General features: G+C 41.0%; 1 protein-coding gene across 3 annotated transcripts in view; it reads left to right on the top strand.

Moving 5' to 3' along the window:
• ANO4 (anoctamin 4) overlaps positions 1–27,580 on the top strand; it is a 339,157-nt gene that overhangs the window by 233,599 nt on the left and 77,978 nt on the right. For all 3 annotated transcript variants that reach the window (XM_082254744.1, XM_082254745.1, XM_082254746.1), the window contains 4 exons: positions 1,058–1,158; positions 5,568–5,612; positions 6,211–6,342; positions 23,897–24,003. In XM_082254744.1, the coding sequence (XP_082110870.1) occupies positions 1,058–1,158; positions 5,568–5,612; positions 6,211–6,342; positions 23,897–24,003 (385 nt within the window). The remainder of the gene's footprint in view (positions 1–1,057; positions 1,159–5,567; positions 5,613–6,210; positions 6,343–23,896; positions 24,004–27,580) is intronic.

Raw genomic sequence — 27,580 nt, 5'->3', positions numbered from 1 at the left:
GTAAAAGATAGTAAACATATCTCAGACTCTGTAGTTAAAAAGGAGCCTTTCAAAGATAAATGGTAAACTTGAAAAGTATTTACCAGGGCTGTTTAAAATTCTTCTATACCCTCCATGGCATACTACATTCTAGTCCCAACAGGTATAAGACAAAAATATTATAGCTCTATGTGGCAGTAGCAGTATCGTTCAACCAAACATACCCTACTGAGGTAGGTAGCTTTGTAAAATGGATCCACCTTATTTATGAGCTCCTTCCAATAGGTCAGGGAGGGTGTCACTGTTTTTTTCAGTAAATAACTAATGCCTTGCGTGCGTAAAATAGCAGTAGACTAAGTAGTGTGCGTTGAGCCCTGGTGGGCACCAGACCAGACAAGACGAAGAAGGCAGACTGTCACTGTCATTGGCATTGGTAAGGAAGTTACCTCAGTTATACATTGCATGACCATTCTCCTGAAGTTCTAAACCACTGGACAGTACCAAAAGACATGCCTGAAGGTAGCCGGGGATCGAGAGCATCGCCAACACTGCGCTGAGACCTGAGGGTAAATTTTGGATAGTTTCGCTGGGGTATAATATATCCTGTGTAGAAACTTGAATTGAATTAACCTGTCTCTTGCCGACACCAAGTGAGTAAAGGGAAAACTCCACATATCATCCCAGTCCTCCCCAGTCAAGTCTGGGACCTCCTCCACCCATTTCTCTCTACATTTCTCATCAGTACATTCAATGACTTAAAGAATGTTGTTAAAAAATCCTTAAAAAAAATAGTTTGCTTCTAACATTTGATTTTGGAGTGGACTTTGGAGTGAATGGACTTTTCTGAAGGAAGACCACATTCACTGATGGAAATTAGTTCTTTCCTGGAACAATTTCTTTTCTTCTCCTTTGAATTTTCTCATCTCTGTGGTGGAAAGCAAATGTCAAGCAAACAAACCTTCTAGAAATGAAAATTTTCCAATGATATTCAACCAGTGTATGGTTAGCTTGAGCAATAATTTCTGGACACCCATGGGACTCCAAACTCTCATTGGTTCTTGCTGTGTTTTTGTTACAGTCATCTATCACCAACAGTGACATCATGTTTGTAAAAGTGCACGCACCCTGGGAGGTGCTGGGAAGATATGCCGAACTTATGAATGTTAGGATGCCTTTCAGGTAGGTACACACAGCCCAATTTATATTTTTTCCCGATCAACAAATATATCTACAGTTCATTAATCAAACATGTGATTGACAGTGAGATAGAATGAGCACCATACTTATTACAACCAACAGTCACAATCAATGACATATTAGCAGCCAGAAACATGCCTGTTTAGACCAAACCAGTAACATACTAACATCACCAGAAATATGACACAGAGACACAATCATGTCTATACCCACAAAACCAGAAACATGCCTGTATATATGAATTCAGTGCCATACTAATATCACTAGAAATATACCACAGAGACACATTCATTCCTGTACCAACAAAACCAGAAACATGCCTGTATAGAGAAAATCAGTACTGTACTAACATCACCAGAAATATGCCGCAGAGACACTATCATTTCTGTTACGACATAACCAGAAACATGCTTGTATAGGCAGAATCAGTACCATACTAACATCACCAGGAATATGCAGAGGAGACACAATCATTTCTATTCCAAAATAACCAGAAACATGCGTGTATAGACAGAATCAGTACCGTACTAACATCACCAGAAATATGCCACAGAGACACAATCATTTCTGTACCAACATAACCAGAAACATTCTTGTATATACAGAATCAGTACCATACTAACCTCACCAGAGACACCATGATTTCTGTACCAACATAACCAAAAACATGTCTGTAGATATATAACCAGTACCATACTGACACAAGAAACAAAAACAAATAAGTTGTAAAAACTCTGAATTAGCAGTTTTAAACATTGAGTTATAGCGGAGGCAAGCTGGTTGCTAGCCAAGGACCCAGAGCTCTACAGAGATCATAAATGTATCATAGATGGAACCATAGCAGTTATTGAAGACAACATGAGATAAGTATAAGAAAGTATAGAGCATGTTCAAGGGAGCAGTTCCTAAATTTTAATATTATGGGGATTTAAGAATGTTGTGTATAGTATAGAAAACCTGTACTGAGAGGATTCTGCCATTGCCAAACTACGAAACCGCTAATTACCTTGCTGTCACCGTGGGGCTGATTTACTAAAACTGGAGACAAGTTGAAGGACATTTTCTAAATCTGGAGTTTTGCATTTTTAGAACAAAAAGGAGATGATTTACTAAAACTGGAGAGTGCAAAATCTAGTGCAGCTGTGCATTGTAGCCAGTCAGCTTCTAACTTCAACTTGTTCAATTAAGCTTTGACGAAAAAAAAAAAGTGAAGCTGACTGGTTTCTATGCAGAACTGCACAAGATTTTGCACTCTCCAGTTTTAGTAAATCAACCCCAGTGATCTAATATCTGCAATACTTCCTAAGTCACTGACCTAGAGCAACTATGGAGATCAAGTTGACGTCACTGTAGTTTTACTTGCTTCATGCATGTTCTAAGTTAGGGCCCTTTCACACGGGCTTTCCAATCCGGTCCGTCTGTTAGTTTTTCAGCGGACCTGATCGGATGCTCCATGCAACTCTATGGAGCACCTGATGTCAGCGGTGACATCTCCGCTGACACCCACTGCTCTCCAATCCTAACCTGTCCGTGAAATCCAGATGGATGGAAACCCTATTTTCCATCTGTCTGGAGGATCGGATAGAATGAAGTGAAAACGGACAGGCGGTCTGTTTTAATCTGATCTCCCATAGAGGAAAGCAGGGATCTGACAGGTCCGTCTCAGCACAGACAGCGGAGACGGACCTGTCATCTGCCTGCTCAGCGTGGATTGGCGGATCGATCCCCGCTGATCAAAACGGAGTGCGCCTGGCAGAAAGCCCATGTGAAAGAACCCTAGTGATTTAGAAAATATTAAAGGATTTGCAAGACTGCTGGGCAACCGGCATTTTTCAGAGAGAGGTCAGCATTTAGAGGACATATGGTGTTCTCGGTACAGGTTTCCTTGACAGTTGCAATTAAAAAAATAATTCACTTTCTCTATAGTATATAGTGTAATTATTTATTCAGTATAAAAACATAGGGAAAATAATTCATTTTAGGTGAAGAAATAAGCTGTATGTCAGTGAGGATGATGCCCTGATGGGTGTCAGTTGCATAGAGTGTATAGAGCTGTCATTGTTCCAGAGATTCGTAATGAACTGCCACCCAGACAATCAGCAAACTCTGTCTCATACACACACACAGATAATCACACAGCTAGTGGAATTAATCTTTTAATGGCTCACTAGAGGTTATTGGGGACAAGTACAAATAAATTATGTATACATAATTTATAATTCATGTCTTAGTTTATCGCAATGCTATTAAGTGAGCCACAGTACAGAAGAGCATCAGCCGCCTACAAACTAAAATGAAAGCAGTGGTGCACAGAGATAATATATGTGCAGCTTTTTAAAGACTTAAACATGTTTTTCTTTTTTTTACCAGCAAAGCACATGTCAATAAAAATGACCTGCTCTTGTAAAGTAAATTTATAGATGCAAGTTTTGTATACATATACAGTATTTAAATATATATATATATATATATATATATATATATATATATTTGTATATACAGTATATATTGTATATATTATATACAACATGGTACTTGGCACATTATTACATAAAGCTAAATGTATTGCTTTAGTGCTCTAATTTAGCTCAGTGTAGTAGTCTCCACATGCTACTACTGGGGGGGGGGGGGGGGCGGGAATGCTGAAGGGAACATTTAATTATACCAAATTTGACCCCAAATAATTTTATCAGGTTATACCAACAAAAATGAAATGACCCTTCACTATGGGCAAGCAGCAGGTACAAAGCACATTTATTTGTGGCTGACAAGGGTGGTGTGGGGGGCATTGATTTCATATTTGTAGCTTATTTAAAATACATATGATCACAACAACTTCTCCAATTTCTGAAAAAAAGTGTTTTTATTATATAGTGGGAAAACTAATTATACATTTCTGTTGCTGTCTACGGTATGTTCTCCTTAAGGAGATTTCTTAATTGCATCATTTTTACATTTCTGGTCCTGGTGTAACAGGGACAGAATGTTTTGGGAAAATCTGCCCAAAAGAGTCATAGACATGGCAGTTCTAAACCATATGCAATTGGTTGCAGGTCTGCTGTTTAAAATGCATATTTCTGTATCCTATCTTTTTATACCACACAACCCCTTCCCTACAAGAAAGGCTAAAATGCAGTTCTAAATCCCCTTTCTCATTTATCCCTTTGTACTGAAGACATTGGGCTTGATTTACTAAAGGCAACCAAATTGTTCACAATACAAGGGAAGCTGCACATTGCAAGGGGGATTTCCTGGGTGGTTAGTGAAAAAGATGAGGCTCTGCTTGTTTTTTTTTTTGTTTCTCATTTCCCTTGCACATGATTGAGTATTCTTTGCAAAATGAAATTTCAGCATTCACTAAGCTCTGGGGAAAATTTTCTTTTACAGAGCAATTGCTCTTGCAAAGTGAACAACCTTTTTTGCCTTTAGTAAGCCAACCCAATTAGCTTATATTCAAAATATGAATAATGGAACAATGTCAGTAGGTATATAAAGACCGAGCCTATTTTGGAAACAAACAAAAAAAAAATTTAACCATACAACAACTCCCTTTAGTAAAAAAGGAAACAATAATACTGTGCCTTAATCACAGTTGTCTCCGTTGGCACCCATAAAGTCCACAGAAGAAAGGAATTGGTGGTTTAGTGCCATAATCAATGGCAGCAGAACAGTATTCATATTTTTTCAGGGGCATGTAGGCAGCTTAAAACCAGTTTCTAAATACTGTCATTGGAGTGCCATGTATTACTAGCCCATGGTCCATGGAGGTCCAGCTCCATGTCTGATTCAGTAGTCTTTGTTGCATTTGAGCATATGTGTTACGTTGTTGCTTATGGTAGGTGCTGTTAATAAGAGGTAGATATTATTTAGTCCACATTTTGCATCAGGGTCCAGAGGAATATAGTTACACTGCCAGGTCCTGCGCATCACTGCTCATCGCACTGTTTATTTAGGCCCTGTATGTGAAAATGATAGTAATCTTTCAGATAGTACTAGATATTGATAACATAACACGTGATAATAGTAACATGATTTTTCCTTTACAAAACGGGCATTTGTTCAACATTTGTTCAATTTGTTCAACAAGTATGAGTTCAACGAAATGTCTGAAAACAGACGAGGCGTGTTAGTGTACAGAAGCCAAACATATATGTTATGGGTGTTTGGTAGTAAGAATACATAAGGTGACGAAGGTATAGAGGGCATTAGATGTGTATAGCAATAATGACACAACAGTCTCCTGTTGACTGGTGTGTGTGTTAATCTCTCTAGTCTCTTCCTCCACCTCTTACAGGCTTCTGTCTTCAATCTCCTTTGCTTTCTTGTTAGTTCATACTGTAACTGTCGATGGGTTTTCTTCTCGACTGGCTTCATTTTTGCTGTTCTTCCAGGAGAAAAATCTATTACCTGCACAGACGATACAAGTTCATGAGCAGGTCAGTATGACTCAACTCAGATTTTCATCTTGGCTGATGTTTATGTTTTTGTGCAGAACTTAACAAAATTATCTGGGAAAATTCTGCCAAATGTAACTACGATGTTATCATTCCACAGGCAGCTATCCGTTTCTACATTTATGTAGGAAAAAAATGTACACTGTCTTTTATTCTAGATCTTTAGGCCACATTCACACTTTGAGTAGCAGGAACTTTTTTTTGTATGTGCGGTTTTTATGTGATTCCGTGTGTTGCACATAGGACAGTTCATTCACTTCAATGGGCTACCCAATGCATGTTTGTTGGCCAAAAGAAGATCCTGCTCCTTTTTTGGCAACAGCCTTCACACAATTTTTTAAAGGCATGTTGTATCGCGATTGTCGCGCAATTCTGTTGCACTACAATCACAGCAAAATTCCACCATGTTTGGGGCGCCGATTCTGCCCACAATTCCAAATCGTCTAGTGTGAATGGGGCCTTAATGTAGTGTGACAATTTCATATAAATCACTTTGTGTTTTAAAAAACAGTTCATTATAAACGTGATACAGTTATGATTTTCTGAGTGTAAAGGCTAATCTTTTGTTCGCTTTTTAAAGGATGGAGAAGCAACTGAGCAGGTTTCGGGGATGGCTGCCTAAAATGCCCATGAGATTGGACAAGGAGACAATTCCGGACCTGGAAGAAAATGACTGTTACACTGCACCCTTCAGCCAGCAGAGGATTCACCAGTAAGTTAGATTTATAGTATAACCTAGAACGTGTCAGGTGAAGCAAAATCAGCCAGTTTCAAGTGTTTTTGTAACAACAGACCAATATTGACTTATGTACTTTTTTCTGATAGTAGTTAATTGAACAACATGATCATTAAAGTTCCTTAGTTAGTATAGTTATCACACACCATAACGGCCCGCAAGACTCCTGTGGGGTCCATGGTTGCAGTTGGGTGCAGTTGGGTGGAGGTGGAACTTAACACCTTCCTGCCCGATCTATGGTACAAAGATGGTCGGGCGGGAGCACTGTTGTTTTGGGAGGATGTCATATGACGTCCTCCCAGAATGCGCCTCTTGCAGGGTTGGGTAGCGGCACGATCACTATACTGATCACTGTACCAGCCCGCTGTCAGTACCATGTGATTGCTGTGATCAATCCAAGCAAATCACATGACAGTTGTAAGCAATGGATGGCTTCCTTTCATGCCATCCATTGTATACAATTGTGTATCTAGCTGTGATTGGTCACAGTGTCACATGGTACAGACAGTGCCAATCACAGCCCATCTGTACCATGTGATTAGCTTTGGCCATTCACTGCTAATCACAACAAAAGACATGGAATGAAAATGTTTCATTCAGTAAAAATAGTTGCTTTTACCAATGAAATTCACTGGTATAAGAAATCATAATACTGTATGTAAAAAGAGTAGTACAGTGAAACTGGTAACACTGTATTTCTCTTTTCGCAGTGTGTTAGAAAGAAAAAAAAATGTAATAAAAAAGAACAAAAATTGAAAAAAAATATTAACATTTTTCTTATTACTGTCACCAGTTAGTGTCCCTGATCACTACCAAATCAATTATATGATCACGCTGTACTGCATTGGTGAAAGTATGTAAAAAAAAAGTTGTGAAGTTTTTTTTATATTTCTTCATTTTCCAAAACATTACAGCTTCAAAAAACTCGCCATGGCTCTTACTAATTACTTTGGACTGTCTACTTTCCAAAAGGGGTAATTTGGGGGTATTTGTACTGTCCTGGCATTTTCGGGCCTCAAGAAATGAGATAGGCCATCAGTACATCAGGATAGATACATTTTCGGATATATGTATGCCATAGTTGTTGACTCTGCAACTTTCCTACAGACTAAATAATATTCACTGATTTGAGTTATTTTCACCAAAGAAATGTAGCAGTATACATTTTGACCTACATTTATAAAGAAAGATCATTTATTTGCAAAATTACAGAAAAAAAGAAACAAAGATAAACATGTTTTTTTTTTTTTTTTCAACATTTTTGCGGTCATGTTTCATTTATTTAGAAAAAATAAATAAAAACCCAGTGGTGATTAAAAACCACCAAAAGAAAGCTCTATTTGTGTGAAAAAAATGTCATATGGATACAGTATTGCATGACCGCGCAATTGTCATTCAAAGTGCGACAGTGCTGAAAGCTGAACATTGCCCTGGGCAGATAGGGGGTAAAAGTGCCCAGATTCAAGTGGTTAAAGGGGGCTTAACATAATCACCCCCTGCTTTATTTATTGGTTCTACACCAATAAAATGTTACCAACTAATTTTCCTCTGTCACGCCCCAAAAATAAGACACATCTCTTCACTCATTAATTCACTGTGATATAGAAGATCACCAGCAGCTGCACAGTGAATGATGATGATACACAGGAAGAAGTTATTACCTAGATCTGCTTCAGGAAATATACAAGTCCTAGGGAGATGGCAAGGTGGCCAATAAGGTGAGTGTGAAAAAGGACAGCAAGACTTCAGTCAGATCTCAACTACAGATGGGCCAATTGTTCGAGCAAAAGTTTGGCCTGAACATCGCTTGTTTGCCCGTTCGGCGAACAACTGAATTTGCAGGGTGCTCGGCTGGATGTTCGCCCACCGAGTGCCCCACAATGCACTGCACCCTGCAAAGTGCATTCTAAGCTCTGATTGGGCAAAGCTTTGCCCGACCAGTGCACAGTGAATAGCTGTTGTTAAGGAGCAGGGGTGGTGCAGCTGGGTCGCCACAAGGGGGAGTTGCTACCAGGTGATGTTACCAGGTGGCTCCACCCCTTACCCATATAAAAACTGTCAAACAGCGAAGCCTTCAGTAGGCGGTTAGCCTTCCTTGCAGGCTGTACATTTTTTTTTCTTTTTTGGGTCCGGAGGTGGCGTCCTGATTCACGGCGGATCTACATTGGGAGACATTGTTTATTTATTTATTTTTAATAAAGTTATTTTCAAAAACCCATGTACTCTTTTTATTTATTTTTTTTATACTTTTTTGGTGAATGAGAAGAGGTACAATGTACCCCATACTCATTCACATGGGGGGGGGGGGGAGGCAGGATCTGGGAGACCCCTTGATAAGGAGGGCTTCCAGATTCTGATAAGCTCCCCGCCAACAGACCACACAGCCCAGGGTTGTCGGGAAGAGGCCCTTGTCCCCATCAACATAGGACAAGGTGCTTTGGGGTGGGTGGTTATGGACTTTGGGGGAGACCCCACAGCGTTTTTTTAAAAAAAACTGTAGCGTGGGGTGTGATGGACATGGGTATCAGATCCCTGCCCTTCTCACTAACTGGTGACAAAGGACCAGAAAATCTCACACCACGCTGTCACTTACATAACAATGCCACTCTCATCTGCACCCTGCACAAAGATTTTTCAGCTCACGGGACCACAATCTAGTTGCCAGCAGGCTGAGAGTGTTTGTCACTGGGCTAATTAAGCAATTACCCTTTAACTGCCACCACCCACTTTGGGGAAACTCTAAATTTTAACAATATCAATTATGATTTTAGAATAATGGTCTGTAACACACACTGTCACCACAGACAGGTATGTTCATAGGATTTATCCTATACAGTAGCACTCTTCAAGAGACAGGTTCTTTGTTAGCTTGCATTATGAGCTTAGGGACAAGGTTAACACTTTTCAAAATAAGGTTTTAATAATGAAAAGGTCAAAGTAGGTGCAAATAAAATATTTCCAGAGAAAAAAATGTTTCAAAGAAATAGAGCCATAAATCAGCAATACAATATAGGGTAGAATTGAGGAGGAAGAATACCTGCAGTCAATGTCCTGGGTGCTATCAGAGTTCAGACGATGAGCCAGGTGTTATCGGTTCTCAAACTTGACAGATATTCCTGCTTTGATGGTACCATGAGAACTCTCAACTGGTTAGGGATCTCCCTTTTTCTCTGGGATCAAAGAGTTATTTTTTTACCAAAGATATGTAGCAGTATAACTTTTGGCCAAAAGTTATGAAGAAGAATTACTAATTTGCAAAATTTTCTGACCAAAACAAAGAAGAATTATTTTTACAAAATGTATGGTCGTTTTTCATTTATAGCGCAAAAAATAAAAACCCAATGATGATTAAATACCACCAAAAGAAAGCTCTATTTGTGTGAAAAAAAGACAAAAATTTCATATGGGTACAGTGTTGCATGACTAAGTAATTGTTATTCAAAATGTGAAAGCACTGAAAGCTCAAAATTGGCCTGGTTAGGAAGGGGGTATAAGCGCCCAGTGAGTAAGGGGCTAATAGATTTTGTGGCTCAGGACCAAACTTTTCCCCTGTTCAGGAGTTCTGGTGTGAACCGAACAGGGGTTGTCAGACCCATCTCTAATCTCAACAAAATATTCCACTGCTTCTAGCAATCATAGGTTGTGCCAAGAGTTCTACCGTCTGCTGCCCTCAAATATCTTCAAAGACAGTCCTGAGCCACTAAGGCATCTGCCTGTCACAGCTTGTGCAGGTTGTGCATGTGATACTACTGTCATTCTGTATTTGTTACTTTGATATCTTTTAGTCCCCTTTCACATGAACCAGCACCCTCTAAAAGTGAGAGTAGCTGTAGCCAGGTGTAGGGGCTGTGGACTTTTTTTTTAATGGGTTGACCCATCAAATTTTTCCTATGGGGCACTTTGATTTCTAATTATGACGCTGTGCTTAAAGGCATTAGATGATGTTTTTGGTTAGAAGATCAGGCTAATGAACAGATTTCCTGGCAAGTGTCCATCTTGGAAGAACATTAATATTATTAATATTATTATTATTATACAGGATTTATATAGTGCCAACAGTTTGCACAGCACTTTTCAACGTTAGGGCAAACAGTACATTTACAATACAATTCAATACAGGAGAAATCAGAGTGAGGGTCAAGTGAAACAAAAGGTAATAACTGTGGGGGATGAGCTGATGAAGAAAATTAAAGTACAGTTGTTAGGTGGAGGAAGGATAGGCTTTTCTGAAGATAAAAGTTTTCAGGGATCACCTAAAAGTGGATAGAGTTGGAGAAGTCCTAGAGGCGAGTATGGGAGAAGGTGAAAAGGGAGCTAGAGAGCAGGAGGTCTTAGGAGGAACTAAGTGAATTAACTTAAAGTGGTTGTAAAGGCAGAAAGTTTTTTTTATCCTAATGCATTCTATGCATTAAAATAAAAAGGATTCTGTGTGCAGCAGCCCCCCTCAGCCCCCCTAATACTTTCCTTAGCCCCCTCTAGATCCAGTGATGCCTCGGCCTTCCAGGACTCTCCCTCCTGACTGGCTGAGACACAGCAGCAGCGCCATTGGCTCTTACTGATGTCAATCAAAGTCAGTTAGCCAATGAGGAGAGAGAGGGGGCGTGGCTGAAACACGACTCCATGTCTGAACATACACACATGGCTGCGGCTTGGGTGCCCCCATAGCAAGCTGCTTGGTGTAGGGGCACTCGTCAGAAGGGAGGGGCCAGAAGTGCTGGCATGGGACCCGAGATGAGGAGGATCTGGCCTGCTCTGTGCAAAATCACTTCACAGAGCAGGTAAGTATGACATATTTGTTATTTTTATAGAAAAAAAACAAGACTTTACTAACACTTTAAAACAGGTGTAGAAGCTGTGGACTTTTTAATTTTTTTTTGAGGGGTTGACCTGTCAAAATTTCTTCATGAGGCTCTCTGATTTCTAATTATGACACTGGGGTTAATTTACCACAACTGGAGAGTGCAAAATCTGGTGTAGCTCTGCATGGAAACCATTCAGCTTCCAAGGGTTTTTGTCAAAACTTGATTGAACAAGCTGAAGTTAGAAGCTGATTGGCTACGATGCAGAGCTACACCAGATTTTGCATTCTCCAGTTTTAGTAAATCAACTCCACTGTGCTTAAAAGCATTAAATAATGGTCTTGGTTAGATCAGGCTGCTGAACAGATTTCCTGGCAAGTGCCTAACTTGGAAGAACATTAGTGATTGAAGAATCTACCCCGTATGATGGATTATTTCCGCTACATTGCATTTTCAGTTAAATTATCACATATGATTCTAGTTTAAATTTATATTATGATATTTCCATCCTTTATTGAATTTTTAAAGAATGGATATGTTTTTATGTACATTTGTGTTAAATAATCAGGGACCATTAGTGGCAGAGCCAAGGTCTGTTAGAGGCCCTACCTGTGTTATATTCACTACCTAAAGATGCATTGAGTGCCACTTATGGTTGAACAGGCAAAGGCTTTTAGTGCCCCCTTCCGGTAATGGATATGTACTGAGCCTAATCTTCAAATAATTCTCTTAAGGTGTTTGTAGACATGAGATGACATCAGTGCTGGATTACGTGATGATCCTATGTCTATAGGTGGCTGCATATGAACTGCTGGTTGCTTCTAACAATAGTGGGCACCCTCTAAAGTGAAACACAAAGATAACTTACTGAATGAGAAGTCAGATTGTGTCAACTCAAAAGAACACTCTCTCAAAAGTATGGTTAACGTAGCATAAGCTTAAAGGAGAAGTCCACGCTAAACCTAACTAACGCTAGATATGTTGTGTCACATTATAACCCCAATTCATCTAACCCTGTAAAGCAAAGATCCCTGCACTTACCTGTTCTGCAGACGATCCAGATCGGTCTCCAGCGGCGGAAGCTCTTTGTACTGGAGAGGCCCAACAATGGCTGTGAAATGAATGGGAAGTGACGTCACTTATAGACATACTATGGGGCTTCCATTGTCGAAAGCCGCTGCTGACAGCTGATGCTGAGACCGGACTGGATTGGCTGCAGAATAGGTTAGTACAGTGATTTTTGCTTTACAGGGTTAGATAGATTAGGTTTAGAATGTGGCACAGAGCAGGTTTAGCGTTAGTTAGGTTTTGCCTTGACTGCTACTTTAAGAAAAAATAATTATTATTGTTCAAGAATAAACAAACTTTTAACCACTTAAGCCCCGGAAGATTTTACCCCCATTCCGACCAGGGGGTATTTTGCGATTCGGCACTGCGTGAATTTAACGCACAATTGCGCGGTCGTGCGACGCTGTACCTAAACGAATTTGACGTCCTTTTTTTCCCACAAACAGAGCTTTCTTTTGGTGGTATTTGATCACCTGTGAGATTTTTTGATCACGCGCTATAAACAAAAAAAGAGCGTCAATTTTGCAAAAATAGCAATATTTTTCACATTTTTTTATATGAAATTCCCCCCAAAAAAAATGTAAAAATCAAAATTTTTAAAAATTTTCGGCCAATTTGTTTTATGCTACCTATGTTTGGTAAAAAAAATCGCAAAAAGCGTATTTTGATTGGTTTGCGCAAAAGTTATCGCGTTTACTAACAAAGGGAAAGATTTTTGTCATTTTTGTTGTTTTTTTTTTAACGCGTAATGGCGGCGATCTGCGATTTTTTTTGCGGTACTGCGACATTGCGGCGGACAGATCGGACCCTTGACTGACATTTTTGACACTTTTGGGGTTACCAGTGACATTTCTACAGTAATCAGTGCTATACATATGCACTGTTACTGTAAAAATACACTGGTGGTGAAGGGGTTAACTTTATTTGGAAGGGAGGGGCTGTGTGTGTCCCTAGGGGCGTGGTTTCTACTGTGATTGGCTGTGGCTCTAGCTGTAAGGACACTGATCAACGGATCTACATACCAGATCCGTTTTATCAGTGTCTTTGCAGCGAGGAGAATGACAGGCAGTTTGTTTACACAAGCTGCCTGACATTCTCCCTCTCCCCCGCCGATCGCCGAGTGACCGGCGGACATCGGGTCCGCTGGTCACACGCGCGGGGGGGTCCGTGACCACGCGGGAGCGCGCCCCCGGGGGCGCGCGCTCGCTCCCTAGACCCTCACAAGCAAGCAACGTAGCCCTACGTTAGTTTGCCTGTGAGGGGCTGACCGCCGACGTAGATAGTCGTGCGGCGGTCGGCAAGTGGTTAAAACCCATTTGCTTTTCAATGTTCCTAATGTATAAGTGAATGCAAAATGTTTGTCAGCTTTTTATTATTATCTATGAACCTGTTAGGAAGACTTACCCTCTCTATTGGCCTGGTGACTGTTATCACCAAACGTGAAAGAAAATCCCAGAGTTTCAGTGATCAACAGTAGTTTTTGTTGACCCTGGTCACTTTCTTCACTTTGGGGAGATTTCCTTTCCCTTCCTGTTTTGGCTATGGGACAAGAAGTTAGGAAAAATCTTCCCAATGGGACGCAGATTGCAAAAAAACTGACAAGGGTTATAACCCTCCCTTACTCTATCTATCTAAAATTAAATAAAAAAGTTTTTCCTTCAGTTCCACTGTAAGTTAACTGGAATAAAAAAATATTCCATTAACACCATTCCCTTATTACTCTAACAGCAATGATGGTGCATTCAGTTTAAATCTGTCCCTACAGGCATGATTATACCTGAATGATGCAGTTCCTAACAGCATGTTCAGTACATGTTTAATGAAGCTATTATTTATGTGCTGGGCACTGTAGAGAAAGTGTTGGAGGGCAATTAGAAATGCTGGTAAGCTGCAGCTAATGAGGAATATAAGTAAACTATTGAAGATTGCTACCTCACCATATGTTTAAGAGCACTAATGGTGTATAAGGTATCATTTGGCAGCTCAAAACCTTTCATGTTTGTATAGATAAAGTGGTGACACAACCACAATTTATAAAATGTGTATGTGTAATGTATATAAACTGTGTCAAGGTGTATTTTTTTTTTTTTTTTCATAATCAAGAGACAGTGAAGCAAATAATAAACTCTTACATCTGACATACAAGACTTTAGTAATGAAAACTGTATTATTAGTAGCAATCAGCATGGATTTATGAAAAATCGTTCTTGCCAAACCAATCTATTAACCTTCTACGATGAAGTGAGCTGCCACCTAGATAAAGGAAAGCCTGTGGATGTGGTGTATCTGGACTTTGCAAAGGCCTTTGACACTGTTCCCCACAAACGCTTAATGTACAAACTAAGGAAGATAGGTATGGACCATAAGGTGAGTACCTGGATCGAGAACTGGCTCCAGGGGAGAGTCCAGAGGGTGGTGATTAATGGGGAGTACTCGGATTGGGCGGGTGTGGAAAGTGGGGTCCCCCAGGGTTCTGTCCTGGGACCAATCCTGTTTAATTTATTCATAAATGATCTAGAGGAGGGGATATCTAGTACAATCTCAGTATTTGCAGATGATACTAAACTAAGCATGCCATTATCTTCTAAGCAGGATGTGGAAACCTTACAAGCGGACCTGAACAAAATAACGGGGTGGGCAACCAAATGGCAGATGAGGTTTAATGTTGAAAAATGTAAAGTAATGCACTTGGGGGCCAAAAACCAGAAAGCAAGCTACTCACTAGGGGGGAGCCTCTGGGTGAGTCTAGGATGGAAAAAGACTTGGGGGTACTGGTAGACAACAGGCTTGTTAGTGGCATGCAATGCCAAGCCGCTGCAAGTAAAGCCAACAGAATACTGGGATGTATAAAAAAGGGAATTCACTCCAGAAATAAAGAGATTATTCTCCCACTCTACAAGACTCTGGTCCGGCCACATCTGGAGTATGCTGTCCAGTTCTGGGCACCGGTCCTCAGGAAGGATGTGCTGGAACTGGAGAAAGTCCAGAGAAGGGCAACAAAGATAATTAGGGGAATGGAGGACATCAGCTATGAGGAAAGACTACAAGCACTGAACCTATTCTCTCTGGAGAAGAGACGACTGAGGGGGGATATGATATCAATGTTCAAATACTGTACTGGCGACCCTAGCATAAGGAACAAACTATTCAGAGAAAGGAGATGCAATAAGACACGTGGCCACTCACTAAAACTTGAGGAAAGGCGGTTTAACCTTAAAATGCGTAAGGGGTTCTTCACTGTAAGAGCAGTAAGGATGTGGAATTCTCTTCCACAAGCAGTCGTATCAGCAGGGAGCATTGATAGTTTCAAAAAACTGTTAGATGGGCACCTTAGAGACCATAACATACAGGGGTATACAATGTACGGTTAAAAGCAAACACACACACACATCATAGGTTGAACTGGATGGACTGGTGTCTTTTTTCAACCTCACTAACTATGTAACTATGTAACTAATCTGCCTGTTACCTCCTTGTGCTTTGAGATCTGACATTACTAGTGATGGGTCGGTGTTCGGTTTGTGATCTCGAACAGGGGAAAAGTTCAAGCGAACATGCAAACTCTATTAAAGTCTATGGGACACGAACATGAAAAATCAAAAGTCCTCATTTTAAAGGCTTTTATGCAAGATTATTGCCATAAAAAGTGTACGGGGACCCGGGTACTGCCCTGGGGGACATGTATCAATGCAAAAAATGTTATTGATGGTTAAAGTGAAACAATAAAAAAAAAGTTCCTTTAAATACCGTGCCTGGGGGCCCCCTTAATGTGCCTGTAAAGTAGCACATCTGTAGGATGTATGTAGCCAGCTGCAGCAATACTGACATTTCAAAAGGAAAAAAATGTCATGTAAACTTGCTCACGGCTGTAATGTATTCTTGGCTCTCGGCAATACACATAAAACAAAAGGGAAAAAATGGCGTAGGGTCCCCCCAGTCCATACCAGGCCACTTGCCCTCAACATGGGGAGGGTACTTTAGGGTGCACCCCAAAACACCTTGCATGTGATGGGGACAAGGGCCTCTTCCCGACAACCCTGGGCTGTGGGGGTCTGCAGGTGGGGGGCTTATCGGAATCTGGAAGCCCCTTTACCAAGGGGGCACCCAGATCCCGGCCCCCCCTTATGTGAATGGGTATCGGGTACATCGTACCTCTACCCATTTACCAAAAAAGGTGTGACAAATCCTATATTAAAAAAAAAAAATAAATAGTGTCCCTCGATGTAACTCCATCGTCAATCACGATGCCCGCCGACCCGAAAAATAGAAAAAATGTAACAAGCGCTTTGCCTCTTCTGAGGCGTCCCTTCAGCTTTGACAGCTCTTTTATTGGCAAGGGTGGGGCCACCTGGTTAGGTCACCCGGTGGCATCGCCCCCTTCTGAAGTCACATGACATCATGTGATGTCAGAAGGGGCAGTGCCACCAGCTGACGTAATCGGACGGCCCGCCCCTTGCCTACAAAAGAGCTGTCAAAGCTGAAGAACGGCACACGGCAGGACGCCTCAGAAAAGGCAAAACGTTAAGGACATTTTTTCTATTTTCTGGGTCGGTGGGCGTCATGGTTGATGATAGATTTACATTGAGAATTTTTTTTTTCTCCTTTTTAATAAAGGACTTGTCAAAAACTGTGTTCTGTGGTTTTTCCTTTTTTACACTTTTTTGGTGAATAGGTAGGGGTACGATGTACCCAATACCTGTTCACATCAGGGGGGGCGGGATCTGGGGCCCCCCTTGTTAAAGGGGGCTTCCAGCTTCCAATAAGCCCCACATCCGCAGACCCCCACAACCACATCCCAGGGTTGTTGGGAAGAGGCCCGTGTCCCCATCAACAAAGCACCCTCCCCATGTTAGGGGCAAGTGGCCTGGTATGATTCAGGAGAGGGGGCACTGGCTCATCCCCCCCCTTCCCTGGCCTGCCAGGCTGCATGCTCAGATAAGGGTCTGATATGGATTTTGGGGGGGGGGGCCCACGCTATTGTTTTTTTAACATTTTGGTGTGGAGTTCCCCTTAAAATCTATTCTAGACCCAAAGGGGGGCATGCGGCTTTTTTAAATTCTGTCATAGGGTACCCCTAACTACTTAAATACAGGGCACTTTCACCCCCTTCCTGCCTAGACCAATTTTCAGCTTTCAGTGCTCATTGGCATCTATGGGAAATATTAGTCAGCTTGGCAAGGCACTGCTCCCCGTCTTTAACATTGGCGTCTATAGGAAATATTGGTCAGCTTGACGTGGCACTGCTCCCTGTCTTTAACATTGGCGTCTATGAGAAATCTTGATGTATGCCTGTACACTACACCGACTGCGCTAAACTAAATCAACACACTATCCGCTAACTACCTGTCTAATCTCCACTATAACACACTATACACAGATGCCATGTCAGCAGCAGCCTTATATAGTGAGGGGCGTGGACTGACAGCCATGATTGGCTAAAGGCACCCTGCATTGTGCTGTGATTAGCCAAAGCATACAGGTCAGGTGCATGCTTTGGCCAATCATCAGCAATTAAGGCACTGCAACAGCGCAGTGCATTATGGGGCGCTTATGGGCTGGCGAACATCCCCCCGAGCGCCCCATTTGCTCGTGTGTTCGGCGAACACACGAAGAGCTGATGTTCAAGTCTAAATTCGACTCGTACATAAAGCCCATCCCTAGTCATTTACAGGTCCATGTCATTATAAAAATTACTGTGTTTAGACTAAGGCTAACTTAAGCATTTCCACAGTCTACCTTATCAATTGAAGAGAGCAATGTGGCAACCAAGCTCATGTATATCAATGAATAAACAGTTTACAAACAAAGGAAAGGTAACCCTGAAGATGTATAACTAAACAATAGCCAGCTCCCATCCCATTTGGTTCCAGCCAACCAATTAATATAGAAACTAAATGTAAAGTTTAGGCCGGCCATACACGGAGCGAGAAATTAACCTGATTCTCCCATCAACACAGACAGTGTTGATGCTGGAATCCCTTCTGCCGGGCCATTGTCTTCTTCAGGGCAGGGGAAGCTGTCCCCGCCAGGAGAAGACAGTGATTAATGCTAGCGGCTGTAGCAGCCGCTAGCAATAATCACAGGTAAAACCTGATATGCTGGTTGTACCCAAGTTGATCGATCATTCATCCTGCAAAAATTCCTGCTCAACTGTCTGAGATTTGATCTGTGTATGGCCAGCCTTACTCTGATTTCTTGTTCTCAGTCCTGCTCTGCAGTCACGCTGCACTATATATTGTACAGTACATTACAGATTGCAATAAATCTGAATGTTTAAAAAAGCAATGTTCATATTGGGCTGGATATTATATTTTCAACATTGCTTGCTATCTCTGGATTTATTAAATTGGATAATTTCCTTTCATTCAATATGAAAATGAAAATTTGTATATTTGCCAGAAACCTTTTCTTCTGAATAAGGCCTCATGCACACTGGACGTTTTTACAGCTGCTGCATTTGGCATCAGACGTTTTTTTTTCTGCAGCCAGTAAACTCCCCAGCATGTTATCCTATGTGTCCATGCACACATAGGCTGTTATTAGCAGTTTTTGGCAGGGGCGTTTATTGGCTGGAAAAAAACCCCAGAAATAGTCGGTTTTAAAACAGAAGTATGGGGTTTGGCTTTTTTCCCCATTCATACTTACCTAGGTGGATGCAGCATCAGTCCGATGCTGCATCTGTCCCCTGGAGCCTCTACGCTTAGAACCGAGTGATCAAACACCGCTGATCGTTTGGTTCTGACAGCTCCCCGAGCATAGAGCCGTTGACTATCAGCAAGTAGCTCTCTACTCTGCCTCCCTCTTCGCTTACTGCACACTGGGCTGTGGAGGGGTGGGGAGCTCAGGCTTTTAGCTGAGAGGTTGAGCCAGGTGTCGGTCCAGGCACCTGGCGGATCCCCACTTCGTGGTCGTGATGACGCAGTGCCTCAATCTGTGACATCAGCAGAGAGCAGACCACTCTGCTGAAAATGGGTCACAGGAGTGCAGACCGAACTGCACTCCTGTGATACATAGGAGATGAACAGCCAAACAAGCTTTGGCTGTACATCTCCTTTAAGAGGCGTTTTTCAGCTGTAACGCTGATTAAAGCTAAAAAACATTGAAAACCGCGGCTATTCGGCATTTATCAACGTTTTGAGCCATAAGCTTTTGTGGGAGTATAGTTTTGCTACAAAAAGATAAAAACGCTACAGCTGAAAAAAGCTAAAAAATGCTGAAAAACGCTACTGCATAATCTGAATAACTCCTTCTACAGCTACAGCTTTCTACTGACGTTTTGATAACGTCCAATGTGCATGAGACCTAAACATTATTGTAAACCTTAGTTAAAAGGCAAGCCAGTGGTGGAGTGTTGGATGTTTTCAGTACCACCCTCTTTCTAAGCTTACTTCATTCTTACCCCCACACAATTTAGGACAAGAGAGAGATTATCAAGCACAGAATCTCATGAGTGGCTATGGTCACACTCAGAAATAAATGTGAGGATAATGCTAGTCCAGGGCAGCTTAGGTACTTCTAAAGCTGCTTTAAAACAGTTTATCACTAAATGTCCAGATGGGTGACCCATGCTATTCATGCTACTCCAACAATAAAGCAGTTTCTAATGGTCTACTCTAGGTAAAAACGGGGAAATAATTTTTATATATATGTATATATATATTTTTTTTTTTTATAAAATGGTATAAAAAATTTCTGGAATACAAAGAATGACTAAATATTTTATATTCACTGCGTTTTTAAATATTTGCAATTTTTGCTATTCTTACTATATACTGTACTATGTTATAGTACTAAAGGACTAATATATTATTATTATTGTCAAAATATTTTTTAATAAGTTATTTAATTGTTATTGGCCCTTTACCCTGATCTGTGATCAACTGTGTCCAAAGGACACAGTTGTCACAAACCGTGCCTGATGCTACAGCGCGGAAGATGGCTTTCAGCCCAGTGGACAACAAGTGGTTAATATTGTTATTGTCATATTAATAATTGCTATCTTATTTAATGGTTTTATTGTAATATTAAAGCCTAACTCCAGGCAGGATTACCTTCACAGGTTTCAAGCAGGCATTCTCCTTCCTTAGGAGGAACTCGCTCGCAGTCATGTGATGTAGGCATACTTCTATGTCCTGCAAATCAGTCAGTTTACATGCTGGAGGAAGTCCAGCTCTCAAAGAACTTCCTTGCTGCTCTGACTGTAAGCACTGCGGGTCTTAAAGTACCCAGCACTAGAGTTGCAACTCTGCCCTCATCTTCTTCTTACCATTTATAAAACACACAGCCTCAGTATCTATTTTGTGAAAGGCCAGGAAAGAGATGGGCCAAGATGCGACTTCAGCACTGGGGATTGTGAGATCTGCAGTGCTTACAGCCAAAGCAGCCAGGAAGATCCCGCTGTTCCTCCTCTGACCTGTAAATGAACTGATTGGCATAGATTGACATAGAAGTATGCCCGGATGACAGCGAGGTTCTCCTAGAGAAGCAAAATGTTTTGCCTGTTTAAATCCTGTAGTTGTAAATATGAAGGAATTCTGCCTAAAGTTGTGCTTTTAGATATCAAATTTCATATATATCAGTGCATTTGGTGTCTTCAAGTACCTCTAATTCATTTCTGAGCACTTTGAGCTAAGTCCTATCCCCACTATTTGCCAGTCTATAATGAGTCTGAACTGGCCACTGAGCTTTTGGCTTTCAAATACAAAAAATAAAATTAAAAATTTAAATCAAGGGTCCTTTCACACGGCGGACTCCGTTTTGCACAGCGGGGGATCAATCCGCCGATCCCCGCTGAGCAGGCCGATGACAGCTCCATCTCCGCTTACCTTGCCTAGACAGACCTGTCAGAGCCCCACTCTCCTCTAATGGAGATCGGATGAGAGCGGACCGCCTGTCTGTTTTCATCTGATCCTATCCGATCCGATCCTCCAGACGGATGGAAAATAGGGTTCCCATCTGTCTGGATTTCACGGACAGGATCGGATAGGATAGCAGTGGGTGTCAGTGGACATGTCACCGCTGACATCTGACGCTCCATAGGGGTGCATGGAGCATCTGATCAGGTTTGCCTGAAAAAACTGACAGACGGATCGGATCGAAAAGCCCATGTGAAAGGACCCTAGGGGTTTGGGGTAGAAATGTAACCAATTTTTTTTTTTTTTTTTTTTTTTTTTTTATGGAAACATTAACTGAGAGAAATGTAGATTGCCATTGCTGATTACCTTCTGACAATTCTAAATGCCTGGCTGTCATATAAATCCAACAGTATTAATACTTTCTGAGTTGCTGACCCACACATTAAAGCAGAATTTCACTCTCTCAACCAAAATTGGCTATTTTTAATTTTGCATTTCTTCAGTTACTTCCTTTTTTTCCAGGCCTAGATAAATTATGTCATACATCCCAGGTTTTTTCAGGAGGGGAGTAGAGGCTTTCTCAGCTAAACACACCTTGTATGTCTGAGCTAATGGCAGATGGATTCAAGGAAGTAAATGCTACATTAATCATTTGCCCTTACTCAAGATGGCTACGGCCAGAAATGCTAGTGGGTGTTTTCTCAGCAAAATAAAGCATGGAGACATGAATGGATGGGTGAGTTTGCTTTGAATATTAACAATGTTGGGATTTAATAAAAATGTTAAGATTGAAAAAGTGTTTTTGGTTTGTGGTGCTCAGATGCAGTTTAGTTCCGCTTTAAGTGTTCTAAGCCCCGGTTCACATTAGTGCGATGACAGACATTGCATGTGATTCGGAGCGCACTGCTCTGAAAATCACATGCGATGTCTGTGCGATGCGAAATCAGCCATACAGATTGTATGGCTGAATTTGCATCAGATTCGGAAACAATGCGCACAGGACACTTTTTTGGGTCCGCAGCAGAATCGGATCGCATGGTGGTTCACACCTATGCAATCCGAGTCATGTCCAAACTGACAGTTCGCACTGCAATATGCAAACTGATCTGGGGGTGTCGTTAACTTTGAATTGACACTCCCAGCAATTCACATATGGCAGTGTGAACTGCCCCTGAATTGAATGCAATGCAGGAACCCATAGTGGATTTGCAGGGTTCCCGCATCGCATATATGTGAACCGGCACTAATACTTTTCTCTGACATCAATGGCTGCATGCTTGTTTGTAGTTACATAACTAGTAAGACGCATGTCGATCAAGTTCAACCAACATAAATAAACAAAAACACATTTAAATTCTGCACGCTCAGATCTCTAAACCCACAATTAATCTCGAGGAATACGCAAAACATTTATAGATCATTGTCCAATTTACGGGGAGAAAACATTTCCTTCCTGATCACCCAATGCAAATGTTAGTGGACAGATCTAGAAATCTAGATCTAAATCTAGTGCATCTAGAAACACATCCAGCTTTTTGAAACAATCTACAGAGTTGGCTATACCTAGTTCTTTTTTAAATCCATTTCACATTTTTATAGCCAACCTCAAATCCAGGTCAGTCTGAAGCTAGAGACAGCCAGATAAGCAAAGTTTTTCAGAAGGAAGTCAGCAATGTCAACTCTTGAAATCCTCTTGGTAGAGGTTTCCTTTACGTTTTTTTTTTATTTGATGGATTATGTTTTCTGAAAGGTGGCATTTACCATACACTGATCAGCCATAACTTTATGAACACCCACCATAACATTATGACAACCCACTTAATATTGAGAAGGTCCCCCTTTTGCTGCTAAAACAGCCCCAACCCATCAAGGCATGGACTCCATTAGACAAAGCATCAAACTGCCTCTACCAACTTGCCTTCTTCCCATAGTGCATCCTGGTGCCATCTCTTCCCCAGGTAAGTGATTTACACGTACCTAGTCATCCACATGATGTAAAAGAAAAATGGGATTATTCAGACCAGACCACCTTCTTACATTGGTCCGTGGTCCAATTCTGATGCTCATGTGCCCTTTGTAGGTGCTTTTGGCAGTAGACATGGCATGTCAGCATGGGCACCCTGTCTGCAGCTACACAGCCCCATACGCAACAAACTGCAGTGCACTGTGTATTCTGACAACATTCTATTGGAACCAGCATTATTTTTTTCAACAATGTGATCTACAGTAGCTCTTCTATTGGATCAGATTACACGGGCAGCCTTTGCTCCCCACATGCATCAGTGTGCCTTGGTCTCCTGAGACCATGTTTATGGTTTGCCAATTTTCCTCGGACCAATTTTGGTAGGTCCTGACCACTGCAGACCAGGAACATGCCACAAGAGCTGAAATTTTGGAATTGCTCTGACCCAGTCGACTCTCCATTGGAATTCGGCCCTTGTCAAACATGCGCAAATCCTTATGCTTACTCATTTTTTCTACTTTTAACTTCAGGGGCAACATGTTCACTTGCTGCTTAATGTATCCCACCCACTTTCAGATGCCATTGTCACGAGATAATCAAGGTTACCTGTATACAAGTGTATATTTATAATGTTTTTTTAAACATAATATAAATATTTCATGGTAAAACTTTGACATGGAACTACTTTTACATCCTGTGGCTCAGTATGTGTTCTCTCAGACTCACGTTTTAGGGAATATTTTATTTGTGAACACTGTGGGAAGGAAGGAGTCCTCATAAGGTAGGTTCAGTACAAGCATCTTTTCTTTTTAATTAAAAAATAGCTTTTTTTTATTATTCCACAGTTTTATCATAAACAACAAAGACACCTTTTTCAACAATGCCACAAGAAGTCGGATTGTACATCATATTTTACAAAGAGTTAAATACGAAGAAGGGAAAAATAAAATAGGTAAGTCCTATAACTCAAATTTTAAATGTTAATATGTATCTAAAGCCAGGGTGTTTTTTTCTGGGTTGGATGAGTGGTGAGAGGTTAAAACTTCTTTTAGGTTTTTAGGTGCTGGTGACCCCTGTACCCAGGCTGAGATAAAGGAAGATCCACAAACTTGAGTTGTCTCCAGAACAGGAAGAGAAGGAACATCTATTAAAGGGAACACTGTCTAAGAAAAAATTTCCAACACTTAGAAGATATTTTCTCTCATTTTCTGTTGTATCTACAGAACAGGAAGTGAAAGGAAATCTCCCCAATGGAACACAAATGGCAAAAAATAAGACATGCCCTACTGTATTCAAAATAAAAAAAAAATATTGCTTTAATGATATACTAAATTTACTTCTGTTGGATTTGTAAGCTGGCAACACTGTCATACAGGGTGTTGATAGCCCTGTGTAACATACAACTCTGGTGCCTCATAGCACGATCAGGCTATTAATTTTCTCCAGGCAGCTGGAGTTGTTTCAAGGATTGCTGAAAGAAGGCACAGGTAAAGTGGGGTGCACACTAGTAGAAAATCAGCTGAAAATTGAAGATTTTAGGCTAGTGTGTACACAACTTTCAGCAGCTGATGCCGACATTTTCAACGAAAAAAAAACAGAGGGACAAACACCAAAATTTTCATCGTCCGTCCCCAGCATGACCAATTTTAGTTTAATGTGTACGTAGTACGTCCACGAAAAATCGGATACGAAAGACCGTGCATGATCGGAAGTTGCTGACGCTTTGTCAAGTTGCCTCGGGGTCACACGTATATGTACTTACATCACACTCTACGAACAAACGTCCCCAAAAAAAAAAAGGAAATCAGATAAGAAATTTCGTGAACATTATGCACTGTCAACTAAAAATGGTAATGAACGCTGAGCAAGAGAGAGAAAAATCGGAGGATATTTCGTCTGATTTTGGTCAGGTGTGTACGAGCCTTAAGGAGAGCACTAATAAAGTCAAGCAAGGACAAGACAATAAAAGAGGTTAAGCCCAGAGTACAGACACATAAAGGCTAAGGACATGTCAACTGTCCAGTTGTGTTCTTCAACATGGGTCACAGACAGGCACAAAACCCTTGGAGATATTTTGGTCAATTAGAGATGGCGGATTGGTCACTTGCTTGCCTCTGAACTGTACTGTACAAGATACTTTTCATTTTTTTTCTCTGTACCATAACTGCAAGGGTACAAAGATATAATATGTATTGTGACTGACATGAAAAAAAAAAAAATAACAAACAAAATGCAAAAATGATACAATATAATTATGCAAAATGCACAATTCCAAGAATCTATATATTTTAGATTATACCGATTCATAAACACATATGTGGTAGAGCATTTAGATATTCCCTAGAGATTACTTTATGGGGAAAAAGATACACTTAGTAAATTAAACTTTATAAACAATCAATTATTCTTTATTCTGGGACTCATTATACTGTATATAGATGGTCATATACTGTATACCTTGTAAATGATATGATATTTTTTTGCACTTGTAGACAGTTGAGACAAATGTTTTATTTCCTGCACAATATCTTACAGAAAATGTATGACCTTAAGTGGTTCTAAAGGCAGAAGCTTTTTTCTTACCTTAATACATTTTATCCCCTTATCCTTATCTGAGCCCCATCTTGATCCAGCTATGTGCACCAGAGCTTCGGCTGTCTCCTCACTGGCTGAGACAGCAATGGACGCTGCTGTAATTTCCAGCCAGTGAGCCAAAGAGGAGAGAGAGAGGGGGCGTGGGCCTGCTCGGGTTCCCCCAGAGCAAGCTGCTTGCTCTAGGGGCACTTGGCAGAAGGGAGGGGCTAGGAGTGCCAATGGGGGACTTAAGAAGAGGAGGATCGGGGCTGATCTGTGCAAAATCGCTGTCCAGACAAATTTTTGTTATTTTAAAAAAAAAATAAAAGCCAAGGCTTTATTATCACTTTAATTGACCTAAGATGATCTGAACTGCAATTCAGATTCTGATATATCAAAAAGTCTCCAAAAGTCGGACACCCCATTGGAGTTCCTTGTTACATGTTACTCTGCCCCCCTTACACCCAGCATTTATAGTCCACAACTTCTTGCTAAAACATAATGGATTTTATCCATATGCGTGCATTGTTTATATTATACTGAGTATATATATGGATTGTGCTGATCACTAATATAATATTCAGTCTATGGTAAAGACAAACTGGGCTTGTATTGCATAAAAGCACATTTCAATACTCAAAATGTTAATTGCGATGGTATTGCAATGGAATCAAATCACTCATATGGCCAGCTATAGGGTCCCATTGTGAGAAGAAGCAGTAAAGCCCAGCCATTGTCTAGCACTGCAAAGGAGGAACCAGGGCATGTATCTGTATTAGGTAAATATTTCTGCTCCTGTGTACATATATAAATTTTACAAAAAAAAAAAAAAAAGGTTCTAAAACCTAATCTAATTTATCGTGACAATATTATTGGCATCAAGTAGATCTATTTTTTTGTCAGTTAAATAATTACACATTAAAGTGGAGTTCCACCCAAAAGTGGAACTTCTGCTCATTTGCTTCCGGGGGAGGGGGGAACCAGTACATTTGCTTCCTACTCCAACTTTCAGGGGGGAGGGGGGAACTGGTACCTGTTTATGACAAATACCCTTCCCCACTTCCAAGAGACGGCGCCGCGGCGCTGTCCCACGGAAGTTTGGCCCCCTCCTCCTTCCCCCGCCTCTGAGCCTTCATGCGCATTAGGGACCCGCCCGTGAAGCCGCAAGGCTTTACTGCCGGGCTCCCACACTGGCAATGACGGCGGCAGCACACAACAGCCGATGGAAACATTGGCTGTGGTGCCGACATTGCTGGACTCCAGGACAGGTAAGTGTCCTAATATTAAAAGTCAGCAGCTACAGTATGTGTAGCTGCTGACTTTTAATTTTTGGAGGGGAAGAGGGGAGGTTGGAATACCTAAACTATACATTTTCAACAGTCTAAGATATTTACGAGAAATGCTGATTTAGTATTATGACCAAAGAAAAAAAGAAATGCTGATTTAGTATTATGACCAAAATGTAATGTGAGAACACCGCACGCAAGGAGCAGTCCTGGCCGGCCTCTTGACTTTACGGAACCAAGAATTCCTACATCCTCTCCGGTTAGGTCATTGTCCTAGGATGTTCAGTCTGTTAAGACATAGGTGACTAGTTGGTCTGATTTGCCCATCTCAGCAAATATGTGTGCTCATATACATTACTCAAGTGATTATGATAGCACTCTTCTCTTTCATGCTGCTTGATTTTATTATGATAATAAAGGTGCTGGGGCTGTAAATGAAGCATGGCTGGGACAATCAATGAATGCTTCTATCTGTCTAAACACAATCTTGTAATCAGTATCCAGAATATGAATGTGTTACTCATTAGTAGTGTTGAGCGAACACGGACTGTATTATTCGTGTTCGTACCGAATAATTGGATTTTTTTTACCCGAACACGGACACGGACACTTTACTGTATGTTCGGGTAAAAATCCGTGTTCGGTCGTTTTATTTCCGGGTTTTGCATG

The sequence above is a fragment of the Pelophylax lessonae genome (genome assembly GCF_965119305.1).
Source record: "Pelophylax lessonae genome assembly, chromosome: 4".
Taxonomy (NCBI): Eukaryota; Metazoa; Chordata; class Amphibia; order Anura; family Ranidae; genus Pelophylax; species Pelophylax lessonae.
Note: the sequence above shows the minus strand (reverse complement) of the source record. Positions and strands in the feature narration are given on the sequence as shown.